The sequence below is a fragment of the Lagenorhynchus albirostris genome, chromosome 16 (genome assembly GCF_949774975.1).
Source record: "Lagenorhynchus albirostris chromosome 16, mLagAlb1.1, whole genome shotgun sequence".
Taxonomy (NCBI): Eukaryota; Metazoa; Chordata; class Mammalia; order Artiodactyla; family Delphinidae; genus Lagenorhynchus; species Lagenorhynchus albirostris.
The window spans coordinates 45,431,828-45,446,756 of record NC_083110.1 but is presented as its reverse complement, the minus strand read 5'-3'; the positions used below and the strand labels follow the sequence as shown (position 1 = coordinate 45,446,756).

General features: G+C 36.0%; 1 protein-coding gene across 1 annotated transcript in view; it reads left to right on the top strand.

Moving 5' to 3' along the window:
* Nucleotides 1-14,929, top strand: part of PRKG1 (protein kinase cGMP-dependent 1) — a 1,109,707-nt gene that overhangs the window by 79,447 nt on the left and 1,015,331 nt on the right. Inside the window, exon 2 of the mRNA XM_060125518.1 lies at nt 5,952-6,118. Coding sequence (XP_059981501.1) covers nt 5,952-6,118 — 167 coding nt within the window. The remainder of the gene's footprint in view (nt 1-5,951; nt 6,119-14,929) is intronic.

The window sequence follows — 14,929 nt, the reverse complement described above, 5'->3', positions numbered from 1 at the left end:
TGAAATATGACAGAAGCCTCTATGAACTCAGTAACATGTTAAAGTAAATTTATATTATTTATTCTTTATGTCAGGTATATTACCTTAAGTCATACCTCTTCTTCTAATCAACCCTTCACTGTATTCTTAAGGCTTTAGAATGAAATAAAACTCTTGCCACAGCCTTCAAGACCGTATGAGACCTGATTCCTGCTTCCCTTTGCAATGTCATTCTCCTTTCCCTTTCCTTCTAGCTCACTCTGTACCTCAGCCACACAGGTCTCCTTCCTGAACCAATTGGACAGATCAAGTTCCTTCCAACCTCCGGACCTTTGTATGTGTTTTTTCTTTTACCCAGAATGCTCTTCTCCGTGATCTTGGCTTGGTTGGATCCTATCATCATGCAGTCGTCAGCTCAGAGAAGCCTTCCTGACACTTTGGTCTGAAACAGCTTTCCCCACTCTTTGAAATAACACTAGTGCTACATAGATATTGCAAGCTACTACATGATAACAACAATGTAGAATAGCCTTTTATTAATGTCGAGAAAACTAATGAGGCTCTGTTTATTAATAGTGAATAATGTCATCTCTCTTGTTAGAGAAGTAGCTGTATATTTCCCTATGCTCACCTCAGAATTGCCCATTTTTATCTAAGATTGTGTAGAAAGACAATTAGTCTTTGAGTCTATTCAGGAACTCTCTCTGCAATAAGTAAATGGGGAAGTGGGCTCTCCAATTCATTTTCTTAAAATTGAAATTTTGGAAGACCTGTTGCTAATCCTGCCATAAAGTTATCTGGGGATATTATACCACCTAATAAAATTTTTAAGGAAGGAAAGAATCATCATGTTAGTTTTAGCATTTATAAATTAAGGCACACTAAGTTCTTAGGGTGTTAGAAAAAGAATCTATATCTGATGTGTTGGAGCCAACGTATCTGGCTCATATAAGAACTGCTTGTTAAATTTTCAGGATTTTTTTGCAAGCAGGTTGACTTCACATTAGTAGCTTGAAATTGGCTATAGTGGGAGTATTTATACCATGGAAATTGGCAAACACTACAAACCAGGGCTTGCTTTCTTTTTTTCCTGGAGAGTGCATTTAGCAGCGCACCATTATATATAGCCAATATTTCAGAGACTGACAACTGGATGATGACAAATCAATAGGGCCAACTCGAAATAACCAAGTCACCTTTATGGTTGTTTGCATTAAACTGTCACAAATTTGGGGCATAGAAGAAGTTGTTTTTGTTTTTTAAATAGATTATTTGTACACAGAAGCAGACAGGAAGGATAAAAAATCAAGATCTTTGCATTTGCTTCTTACGCCTTTCAGGTCAAAATGTTCTTAAGCTATATACTCGGGGTTAGGGCAGTTAACCACCTTCGGGAACTTGTGCTAGCAGCTTTCCTCAGCTCTCATACTGATAACACAACTCAACTGATCCCATATGTAGCGTCATGTCTTAGTTACAGTGAGTGTGTTAGACTGTTTCTTTAGGGAAAGGAAAACATTCCAAGAAGAGTTAGGTGGAGGCTGTGATTGATTATGGTTTATAATGTTGGAGCAAGTGGACACTAATGAGAGTTGCCCTAAGATTTTGAGCCTTCAATTGGAAACGACTTAAAGGAAAATTACATGAAGAGGCAGGGCTTTAAATATTACTCACTGACAAGAACATCTTTGAGTTACATTACTCTGTGAAGGCAGAGAGGGATTATTTGGGATGTTTCAGAGGCAAATGTCATTGGACAATATCTCTGTGAAGGGATATATGATAAGACGTAGGTCCTATATTTCTCAGTTTGTTTTAAAGTAACACAAAGGCATGTTTGAAAGCCTCCAGTTTGTTTCTTCAGGGACTTGAGATTGAATGTCCTCCATTTAAAATGAAATTGGGGCTTCCCTGGTGGCGCAGTGGTTGGGAGTCCGCCTGATGATGCAGGGGACACGTGTTTGTGCCCCGGTCCGGGAAGATCCCACATGCCGCGGAGCGGCTGGGCCCGTGAGCCACGGCCGCTGAGCCTGCGCGTCTGGAGCCTGTGCTCCGCAATGGGAGAGGCCACAACAGTGAGAGGCCACAACAGTGAGGGGCCCGCGTACCGCAAAACAAAACAAAACAAAAAAATGAAATTGGAGAAGTAAGAGCATCCTGAAATTCCCCCCTCCCCTCCAGTTTGTGATAAGCACTTGGAAAAGTTGGAAAATTCTAAGGGATTGTGTAAGACTGCGTTATATTGTCTTTTCTGATGTCTTTATAGAACAGGTTAGTTGTACCGTTTATGAGAAGAGAGAAGGTGGCTTTCTTCAATTATCTTTGGATGTAGCTAATTATCTTCTTGGAAGAGGGCTTTATTTTTAATGTTGCAGCATTTCTAGGACTTAGATTTTAATGGAACACTATTATTATTTCCCAAAGGATAAGATATCATCTGTAGCTAAACAAGTTGGTATTCTGGGATTGATAATATCTAGTTTTTATTATATTAAAAAATATGAACCAATTGATGGCCTTACTCTCTGACTCAATGAAAATAAAGGAATTTGTAGGAAAGAGAATATTATGCAATGTGATTAAAATTAATTTCTTAAAGATCAAATAAGTCCTGTTATTTGGAAAAGTAGATCATTAGTAGAACAGTAGATCTCAGGAGTCACTATGAAGTTGCTACTGGTATTCTCGAGGTCAGGAATGGTGAAGATAATTAAGAAAGGAGATTTTATGAAAATCATAGATGGGGACAAAGTTTTGCATCTTGTGTTGAATACTCAAGGGAAACAACTCTTTGCCTCAGGAAAAATAAAGTTTTAGCAAGCCAGAATTAAAAAATAAATTAAAAGAAACATACAGTTAAATAGTCCTATCAAACTAAAGTAAATGTCTCACAAACAGGACTTTTTATGTACTGTCTATTCTGAAGACTCTGAAGTTCTTAACCACTGGCCATCCATCACCATCTGTTTATCAGGTGAAAATTCCTGCCATTAGTATTTAGACACAGGCCATGTGAAAGAGAATCTATTGAAAAGAGTAGTATTGAATATGACAATAACAGTCAACCAATATTGAGTATCTAGGGCTTCCCTTGTGGCGCAGTGGTTGAGAGTCTGCCTGCCGATGCAGGGGACACGGGTTCGTGCCCCGGTCTGGGAAGATCCCTACATGCCGCGGAGCGGCTGGGCCTGTGAGCCATGGCCACTGAGCCTGAGTGTCCGCAGCCTGTGCTCCGCAACGGGAGGGGCCACAACAGTGAGAGGGCCGCGTACCGCAAAAAAAAAAAAAAAAAAAAATTAAGTATCTAATTCATTATTTAAATGAGAAATAGATTATTATTTTTATTTTTCCTCGTAGCAGAGTTACTTTTAATAAACTGCCTTTGAAATTAAAGAGTTTTTTCCATATAAAAAAGCATGCCCATTCTAGAAAATTTTATAGAGAAAAGTAGAAAGAAAAAATATAATTCTGTCACCAAAGGCAACCAATGCCAGAATTTTATTTCCTTCTGATACTGTTTCAAGTCATGACTGTATACTCTATTACTATTCTTCCTATTACTGCAACTGCAATTACTACCACCACCTTTTCACCCACCATTTACTCCAAGTAACATTATATTTTTACCAGTCTTCACATAGTTTTTCCAGTTTTGTTAAGAAATAATTGATACTCATCACCATAGAAATTTGAAGTGTACAGCATGATGGTTTGTTTACCTGTATTGGGAGGTGATTATCACAGTAAGTTTAGTTAACATCCATCATCTCATATAGAGAAAAAGAAAAAGAAAATTCAAATAATTATCCTTGTGATGAAAATTCTTAGGATCTACTCTCTTAACAACTTTCCTTTGTATCATACAGTAATGTTAACTATAGTCATTATTTTGTACATTATGTCACTAGTATTTATTTATCTTATAACTGGAAGTCTGTACCTTTTGACTACCATCCTCAGATTCCCCCTCCCCGCCACACCACCTCTGGTAACCACAAGTCTGATCTCTTTTTTCTGTGAGTTTTTTTTAAAATTTGATCCCACATAGAGTGAGATCATACAGTATTTTTCTTTCTCTGTCTGATTTATTTCACTTAGCATAATGCCTTCAAGATTCATCTGTGTAGTTACAAATGGTAGGATTTTCTCATTTTTTATGGCTGAATAATATTCCATTGTGTATCTATATCTATATATACATGCCACAACTACTTCATCCATTCATCCATCAGTGGATGCTTAGGTTGTTTTCAGGTCTTGGCTATTGCAAATAATTCTGCTATGAGCATGGTAGTGCAGATATTTTTTCCAAGTTAGTGGAAATTCAGAAAAGTAAAACAGCCTGCTCAAGGTTTTAACACATGACAGCACTAGGATTGGGACCCAAATATATCTAATTTGAAAGCCTATTTTCTTTACATTTCACACACAAGTGCTTTTGTGTTCTAAAAACAATCTGTTTCATGCTTTTTCACTTAAAAATAGTATAAGATTTTTTTCCATGCTGTTCACACTCTTCATAAACAATTTAATTGCATCATAACAGTCCATTCTAGGTATATTTTTCATGTTGATAAATTTTATATTGTTTTAATTTTTTATGTATACCTTTTTACTACTTAAAATCAAATCATTACAAAACATAATGTGAGAAGGCTAGATCAGTTAGACTGAGGTCTAGAACAGAAAACAGGAAGAACTGAGGAGTGCTAATGCCGTAGTCAGTATTCACTACTGCAGGTCACTTCCCTGAAAGCCACTCGTTAAGCAAATGTGAACAAGGACCAGCTTATAGTCAGATGCTTTTCAAATTAAGACTTTTAACATAAAATTCCAAATGTGTTGCTTACGCTCTGTGTTGCTAAGGACTTTGCTTTTGTCTTATCCAGTTTCTGACTTTTCTGACAGTACTCTGATTGTATAACTCCTGACAAAATATTTCTCGGTTTCTCTTTACTTTGAGTTTTGTATCCTTAGGAATTTATTTGAAACTTCTTATCCCAGAGAATCAAATGATCACCATATTTCTAGTTCTGCAAAACTTCCCTGTTAACCACTGAATCCCAATTATAGAATTTGTAAATATTTTTCCTGCCGACTACCTGTTTAATCCCATGTGTAAACCATATTGTGTTTAAAACATCTTGTTCAGTACAGTTTTATCTGCCTAGTTACCTCAATTTAAGCTGCTTGAAGAAATAAATCTTCTCTAAAGAAGCATGAGGTATGGATAAAGAACTGTCACATTTATACCAGTTTTTCCAAACAGCTAATTAAGTATCCAATTCTTTACTGTTTTCTTAAATCCAGCATATTTCTTGAGCACCTGTACTGTAACTGGCATTGTAGTAGACACTGGGCATATAGTAGAGAAAAAGCTAAAAATGATCCCTGCCCTCACAGAGCATAAAGTCTAGTGGAAGAGGCACACAAAAAAATAAGTAAACAAATTGTGTATAATAATAAGTAAAGGGCTTCCCTGGTGGCGCAGTGGTTGAGAGTCCGCCTGCCAATGCAGGGGACACGGGTTTGTGCCCCGGTCCGGGAAGATCCCACATGCCGCGGAGCGGCTGGGCCCGTGAGCCATGGCCGCTGAGCCTGCGCGTCCGGAGCCTGTGCTCTGCAACGGGAGAGGCCACAACAGTGAGAGGCCCGTGTACCGCAAAAAAACACACAAAACAATAATAATAATAATAAGTAAAACAAATAAGTAAAACAAAATGGAATTGTATGGTTTTGCTTGTTTGTCGGTCCCATATACATTAAATGATATTTTACTTAAAGGAAAATTTCTTAATGTCTTTCCTGCTGCCATGGAATTACTTTGTTCTCAGGTCTGTCAGGAAACTATCGGCTTCCTAACAAGAAAATGCCTTTGTGGTGTGCCTGAATGCTGTCTGGCTCTGCTCAACTCCACAAACGGTGAAAGCGCTTGTCAGCTCTGCCAGTAAATCTTCCCTCTCTTACCATAGGTCCAAGGATCTTATAAAGGAAGCCATCCTTGACAACGACTTTATGAAGAACTTGGAGCTGTCACAGATCCAAGAGATTGTGGACTGTATGTACCCAGTGGAGTACGGCAAAGACAGCTGCATCATCAAAGAAGGAGATGTGGGGTCGCTGGTGTATGTCATGGAAGGTATGGTTTGTAACTATGTTCCTCTGACATTCAAATATTCTCTTTCCGTCTTATCAGCCTGCACACAGATGGCAATGCATTGCACGATACAATTCCGTTTTTCCTTTTTGTTGTTGTTGAGAAATAGTTTGAAAAGAGGTAGGACACTGCTTAGTGGTTGATTAATCATTTGAAGTGTTTGTGTTTAGAATTATTAATATGAGAATCTAGTATTTTTTCAGACCTGGGGGAAGGATGATAACGTGAAAGAAAGAATTGCTATTTATTGCACTGAATAAGACCACACACTGTCAGATCATTGAGCAAACTCACAAAGCTTCAATGAAAGCTCAAGTCTCTTGGAAGTATTTTTGGTCAGATAATCAAAGTGTCTTCAGCTCTACTTTTACCTCCCAGTATATGACTAGGTTTCCTGCTATGATGCTTCTATAAAAAGAGAATGTTTTCAGTGTTTCATATGTGTCTGATAGAGGCAGATCATGAAGGTTGGATGGTATATTAGCCACCTGATTAATAAGAGCAATAGCTTCCTTTATAAATCTTGCACAAACTAAGGTAGAAACTGCTTTGAAAAAAACCCGAGGCATGCACTGTATAAATACGTTCTGCGCTTACGTAAATTTTCATAATGTGTATTTCTAACTTGAAATTTATGATGGCATGTTTTCCTTTTGGAGGAAGAAAGAAGCCATGAAGAAATCATGACTGAATTAGCGGAGAAGAAAGTGAGTTCAGAAATGTCTGTAACAGAAAGTGGTTGGCGTAGAAAAATCACAGTCGATTTATCTGATGGCAGTTCGTGTTTTACCCAGAACATTCACGGCAGAGTCCTATAATGGTCAAGTTTCTAGGTCATTCGGAGGAGGGGTGTATTTGGGCAAGTCAGTCAACTTCACTGAGTTTCACCCGGCTTATATAAAAGAAGATACTATTTCTTTCTGGCAGTGGTTTTCAACTGGTGATGATTCTGTTCCCCAGGGACATTTGGCAATGTCTGGAGACATCTGGTTGTTACAATGTGAGTGAGTGTGGAAGTGGGGGGAGGCTCCTAGCATCTATTAGGTAAAGACCAGGGGTGCTACTCAACAGGGCAGCGACCCACAGCAAAGAATTACCTGTCCTTAGTGCCTGTGCTGAAAAACTTGCTTTCTAATTTCTTTGTAGGATTGTTATGAAGTTAGTATGGAATAAGTTGTGTGGATGTGTAATGTAAAGTGTAAAGCGTTGTAGAATAGCAATCAGTATTATTCATATACGTAGCTGATTCACTTTGTTATACAGCAGAAACTGACAGAAACTGAGTAAAGCAATTATACTCCAATAAAGATGTTAAAAAGTAAATAAATAAGAAGAAAAGATCAGTATTAATATTTCCATTAAATACTTGACAGTATGTAAGAAGTGTTCTTTCTACACTAATTTTTCTTTGTGTCTTTTTTGACATATATCAGGCACCTGATATTTAAGTATTAATTTCTGTCATTTTTATTTCTTTATAGTTTTCAGCTTTTGTGTCAGTGTTATAAAGTTTTCCTCAAGCCAGAAGGACATAAATGTTCGGCTAGGCTTTCTTCCAACAAAAACAAAATACAATAAACAAAAACACAAACAATATACACTTGATAGAGAATTGCAGGGAAAGGAGGTGAAATTATAGGGCAAGGGTATATGTGGAAGGATGAGAGAAATGGACAAAATATATAGAGGCCAAGTGGAGGATAAAAATGTAGAGGCAAAATGTTAAGAACTATTAACAATTAGAAACCAAGTTTAAAGTATTTATGAGATTATAACATATCAATAGTTTCATATTATTTGATTATTTATGTATTTTATTGGCAGGTATGTTTTTAAGAACACAGCTATTGTATAAAGCAGGGTGTACTTCACTTCAGCGATTTTCAAATGTTCGTTATTGATACTCCATTCAAGAAATGAGTATTTTGAAAACCTGTATGTTGCAGTTTTCCTCGTATATTTTTTCTAAAAAATTCTTTTTATTTGCGCCATTTGTGTTTTCTAAGACTAACTGCAACTTTACTAGCTATATTAGAAGAAGCTTGGAAATCGTAGTTAATATTTATTGAGTTTTTAGAACTCAATGTCCAACATATAGAGCATGCTTTTTCTAAGCAGTTTCCATGTATAAAATTTATTTAATTCTCAAAGTAATCCCGTGAGGTTAGGGGCTAATGTTTATTATCCCCTTTTATAGACGAGAAGACTGAGGCCCAACTGGTTTAGAGTTAGGAGTGAACCCAAGTAATCTGGATTCAGAACCCAAGCTCTTAACTGTAGAGCTATGTATTAGTGAGGGTTCTCCAGAGAAAAAGAGCCAATAGGGTGTGTGTGTGTGTGTGTGTATCCGGGTACTGAGAGAGAGGTTTATTTTAAGGAATTGGCTTCCGTGATTGTGGAAGCTGGCAAGTCCAAAATCCTCAGGATAAGGCCAGCAGGCTGGAGACGCAGGGAAAGGTTGATGCAACAGCTCAAGTCTGAAAGCCAACTGCTGGCAGAATTCACCTTCCTCAGGGGAGGTCAGTCTTTTTTCTGTTAAGGCCTTCAACCAATCGGATGAGGTCTACCAACATTAAGAAAGTAATCTGCTTTAACTCAAAGACTAATGATTTAAATGTTAATTCCACCTCAAAAAATACCTTCACAGAAACGTCTAGTGTAATGTTTGACCAAATATCTGGATGTCATGGGTTTGCAAGTTGACCTGGAAAATTAACCATCACAGGTCCATTCCTTGTCAACTTGGCACCCATATACATCTCCTTAAACCATACTCAGTCTCCAAGTAAAGACAGTAACAAGGTCATACTTCTGCCTAACATGACATAATGATCCTGTGTACAATGAAAACAAACACCCTTTTCCCAGAAAAGGATGCAAAGTCCGTGGGTAGTGTTTACTCTTCTCCTTAATACCTCATAAATCAAATACTATGATGTGAAGTTAACAATACTTAAATACTATGATATAAAGTCAATACATCTTATGTTATATGATAAGGACTTATAAGAGAGAAGGAAACAAAGATTTTATGCACACATGCACTCACTCATACATACAAACACATTTGTAACAAAATAAAGAAGAAATACCTGTGGCAGACGTCCCTAAGTAAAGGTAAATATACTAATTTTTTCCCCATTGCATCAAGCTAATTTTAATATATTTTATTAATCTTCTTTTTACTGCTAGATTGACTAAATAGCAAGTCATCTTAATTATGCTTTTAAAAACAGGGTACCAGTATTCAAAGTCACAGATTTTGCTATGATGCTGTTGTTTGCTTCAGTTAAACTCACTAAATGACCATGATCTTATAACCTGATGCTGATCTGTCCCCAAGCCGTAATTCTAATCAGTTCCATGTAAGTTTGGCTGATTTTATGCTAATATTCTCATGTCAAAATAATTTTTAAAAACCCATCATTTAAATTTTTATAAGTTTTAATTGAGGAAATGTTTTATTGCTTAGTTTTTTATCAACATATTTAATCTTCTCAAAATTTAGATAGCACCCTTCTTGATATAGACGGATTCTTTTTCATCTGTGAACATTATTAATATTTATAGAGTATACCCTAGCAACAGTGGATGAATAGGCTATAGAGGATCTTTCACAAACTTGCATATTATCAAAACATTCAGAAAAACACCCAGGAGTTAACATGAAAAATCAGTCCAATTTTTCCTGTCTCTCTTCAGTTAAATGAAGTTTTCTTCATAAAATACTTGTTTAACCTGTGTCTTTAATGATTTTTGTTTTAGCTTGGGCAGTGTCCCAAGTATTACTGCATACCTAAATGCCAAATTTTCTCATCGTTTTAACAAAGGAGAATGGTCATATGTTAAGACTTTACTAATTAGGATGACTGGGGAAAAATCATCTGGAGGTAATGTAAATATATCATGTATTTTCAAGCAAAATGAGTTGTATGACTTTCAGTTATTTACAGTTACTGGCTAGTGGAAGTTTCTAGTTTTGATCAGAATTGTTTTGGTATTAGTTACTTAAGGCAGCAGTGGATCAAGTTGCTAAGGCTTGATTTATATTTTAATTATGTTTTCAAATATATAAATGACTCTTACAAAATACTTGAATACAGCTTATTTTCTTAAACCAATAGATATTGGCCTTAATTATGATGTAATACCTGTTAATATCTTTACATTCTTGCCCTCTTTTTTTTTCCATAAACATAAACGTCTGCCTACTGCCATCCAAAAGAAATTCTCATTTAGTGATAGAGAATTGGTTATGTAAATCAAACACCTTCTTTAGGAATCTAATATTTTTGTAGTGAAAAATGTCTAGTTTATATCCATTGAAGTGGTTGATTTGCTTAGAGATATCATAGTTCCTGTGATCTTTCATTTTGGAAGCAGATAGATTATATTTTGTTTTCTGCAAATGGCAAGTATCTATTTAGTGTTCTTTGATTATTGGCTATTTTAAGTTAAACTTTTAAGTGAAGCCATCAAGTTGCTGTTTTTCACAAGGTGCTTGTTAATGATAACGACTTTTATTAAGTCCTTATATATGGTCTCATATCCATCCCTCTCCTCTTATTAGTTCCTTCTTTCATTCTGCAAGCATAACTGTGATTTGGTTTAATCTTTTTCTGTCTACCATCAATAGCACTGATTTTGTTTTCCTCGCAGTTTTTTAAAAATACTTTTATAAGAAGGAACAATTCTTTCAACTCATCACACAAGTGATTTTTGAAATAGGCCTTTTGTACACTAATTCTAAGGGATCTGTGATTATTCGCATCATCTCTCAAGGTTCTGTTGTTATTGCACTGAGGTTTCCCTTTTGTCTTCTGAAGACTGGTCATCTGCTTCCCTTTCCAGCGAGTCGGTTGATACCAGGTCTGCTTGTTGAGCTGATGTCCAACACTGTTTATTCTTCAACATGGATAATGGATCATGCTGGCCACCCACCATCAACAGTAAACTTATACAACTTCACACTGCAGGTTCTCTCCCACCCCCATCCCATCCCCTGAAACATTTTTACTGTTTTTATGATTAAATAACATAAGAAAGCTGACATTCAAAGAGGAATTTTTATGTAAAATTGAACACTAATGAAGAGCTTCACCATGTCAGTTGGCATTCAAAACACTACCTGAGAGTATGAGGGAGTTGAATGCATTTTCATATGAATTAGTTCAGTAAATTTAACATGAGAAACAGACCATTTTATTCTCCAAAATCAGGTGTTGCCTTTTGGCCTTTTGAGTTTTTCATGTTCATCTGAAAGCTATGGTTAGAATAGTTAAAATATCAATGCACTTAAAGTTATTTTTGCAGTCCTTTTACAGGACCAAGCTTATCATGTTAATGATAAAGAACAAGCTGATGTGCTGTGTTAAAAATAAGACAACAGGCCCTGAATGCATCCACTTATGCTAAGCCCCATGTCACCAAATTGAGACTCAGTTATAGTTTTGGCTCTCCCAGAAATGGAATCTTAAACCAGTCAATCAGGAGTCACCTAATTAGCAGTAGTTAGGTAATCTGCCTGGTAGGCCCCTGACATCCCCTAAAAGGAAATTGACCTTGGCATAACCAATCCACTTTTTTGTCTAATATCACTTCCTCGTTCCTGCTCCCTTCTGCCTATAAAAGCCTTTTATTTTGTACAGCTCTTTAGGACTTCTTTCGTATTTACTTGATTGAATACTGCCCAATTCATGAACCATTAATTAAAACCAGTAAGATCTTTAAAATTTACTCAGTTGAATTTTGTTTTTTAACAACTGCTTATATAAAACCAAAATATCTATTTGGAGAAAAGTTATAAGCAAAGGGAATCTGGAAGTTTTAAATGTGAATATTAAAATGTATTTTAGTTATGGAGTTAATGGCAAGGACAGGGAACTGAGACAGTTAGATGCCCCATGGGGTATCATGTTTATTTTGGGGTGCCAACCTTTCAGAAAGACTTGAATATACTGGAGCGAGTGCAGGAAGCATAACATTTATTTTTAGCAAGTTGCCATATCATGTACAGATGAAAGGTTCAGGAGGAGAGAATAACTGTTTTTAAAAGCTGGAAAACACTCTCACATGAAAAGGGAGTTGGTCTTCATGAATCTAGATGACCAAAGAAAATGCAAGTTATAGGGGAGCTTACATTGGGTCTGCTTGAGAATCAATATTCTGCTAATTAATACGTTCTAGAAGTGATGAAGCAACCTGATGTCATGGCAAGAACCCCATCTCAGGAGACACTCTAGCAGTGACTACATAGCATCTGCTTGGATAAAGTTTGTGTGGGTGGAGGGGGGTGGTTCCCTGTGGCTGAATTGAACACATCTCCTAATCCCTTTCCCAAGCTCCAAGATTCTGAGTCTGTGTTTTCTCTGAACAAGTACCTTACAAGTTAGCTTATGAGAGCCCCGCCCTCCAAAAGTTTCTTCTTAAAAACCCACCCCTGTATACAATGTGCATGTTTACTTTGGAATGTTTTTGTATTTCATATTATATAAATCTAGTAATACTGCCTGTATTCTTCTGCTACTTCACTTCTTTGTTCAATATTAGCTCCCACTATTTTATACCCAATTTCTTTATCCTTTCTGCTATTGATTATATTTGGATTGTTTCCAGTTATGTTGCTCCTGATTACTAATGAGGTTGAGCATCTTTTCATGTGTTTATATGCAGTTTGTGTTCTGTGAAGTGTCTGTTGGAGTCTTCTGCCCATTTTTTTGTTGGTTGGTTGACTTTACATATTTTGGAGTTTAATCCTTGTCAATTACATGCATTGCAAATATTTTTCTCCCATCTATATAGCTTGTAGTTTTACTACTTTGTGAGTATCTTCTGAGGAACAGAAGTTACTAATTTTAATGTAGTCGAATATATCAGTCTTCTTCTTGGTCTGTGCTTTTTGTATCTTTGTAAGAAATCCTGGAAGGCAGTGTTTCTCATGCCCACATATGTGTGTATGAGTATGTGTGTGTCCGTGAAGGCATGTGTGTAGTAGGTTAGGCAGGTGAGGTATTATCTTTAAGGAATATATCCACATTTGTAATCTAAAGGAGAGTTGTCTCTTTCAAAGCAGGAAGCTGGAAAGGCAGTACATTTTAGCTTCTGTGTCCTTTTTTTCCAACATATTTAAAGAATTCTGTATAAGTTGTCCTTAGGGGACAGTAAATATGTTTTTGAATATGCTTGATGATAGCGATTTCCTTTCCCTGTGAGGGTAGATTTTACATTTGGAAATAATCACAAGCCGTTTAGTGACAGATTTGATGAATAGGGGTAAGTGATTAATATTTTTTTTGGCTAAAGTTTGTAAGGGTGTATGTGTATGCACCACTATAAAGTAACGACATTTTTTGTATAATTCAAGAAAAATTAAAGAAGTTTGATCAAGAACATCATTATCCAAAAATGACATATTTTGAAGGATAGTATTCTTAATATTGATTTGGCTACTGAAGTCCTTGTTTGATTTTGTAAAATAAGCCTTATCACGTTGTGGTTATACTAATGTATAGTTCTCCATTTTCTTTCTAAATTATTAATGGTGAAAAAGAAAGTGAAGAGTGTAGCTTTTCTTACTTTTGAAGACTCCTGAAAGCCAAAATAATTAACACTTGCTATGCTTATTTTTTTGAGATGATAGTTGAAAAGCCATCAGTTTTTTTCAAAAAAATTAATCTGAAATTGGTACAACAGATCATGGATTATGTTAAAAAGGTACAACTATCTTTTTTTCTTCACAACAGTTATAGGATTTACTTCTGTGCTGACTCATTTTGCTAAAATATCACTATATCCATTCTTCAATTTTGAGAGAATGGCAAATTTGAAAGTTTAAAAATATATTTTTGATGAAAATGAAAACCAAAATCAGCATAGCTGAAAAAATGAAAAGAAAATGTGGATTAGTACCTTCTTGACAATTGTGTAAGAACACATCGATTTCTTGCTAATGAGGTGAAATTTACTTCAGCCATCCTTTCATGGAACTGTTGAGAAGTTTGCATGCTGAACAATAAACAGGATTCTAAAATTGTTGAGGGCTCATTTTAAGAACTCACAGATGTATTTCTTCAGGGGCTTTAACAAGATTTTCAGTGATTTTTGTGGGGGGGCTAGATAGACTAATGCTTTTAATATCCATCCCTCTAATGAAAAATCCTTGAATGGTTAGTAATCGTTTTGGCACACTCTCAAAGGGCAGGGAAGATGGGCGCTACTTCCCAGCACAGTGAAACTGCCTGGTGTGACTACCATGGCAACAGTCCACCCACCCCCACTCCAGGAAAGATTGAAATGGGTCTCTGAAGTCCTTATTGGAATTCTCCCATGACTCCGCATTTGAGGAACGCAGCCTGTAATTGCACATACTTTATCTGAATTTAACTACTGTACCTTTGGAAGGTTGCGTTCTGAGTCTGATCTTTATGTTTTGATATTTATATTTAGATTTATAGAATTATCTTTATATTTTATATTTAGGCCCTTCCATAAACTCCTTTCTGATGAAAATGAAAATATTTTTGTACCAAAGCTCCTGCAGAAGTGCCCAGATTTAGATTTATGATAGATGACTTAAAATGGTATTAAAATCAATTCCTGAGAATCCACATTTCATGCATATTTAAAGTATCAAGGACTTGTTACTGAGTATATTTACATTAATGATTTATTTAATACCATTTTTTTGCCTAATTTGCCCAACTTTACCAAATTAAGTAGCTTTCTTTGTATCCAAAACTATCTTATAGTTATTCATAAGAATATATGTGAGCTAATGCTTTTAAACCCAAACAT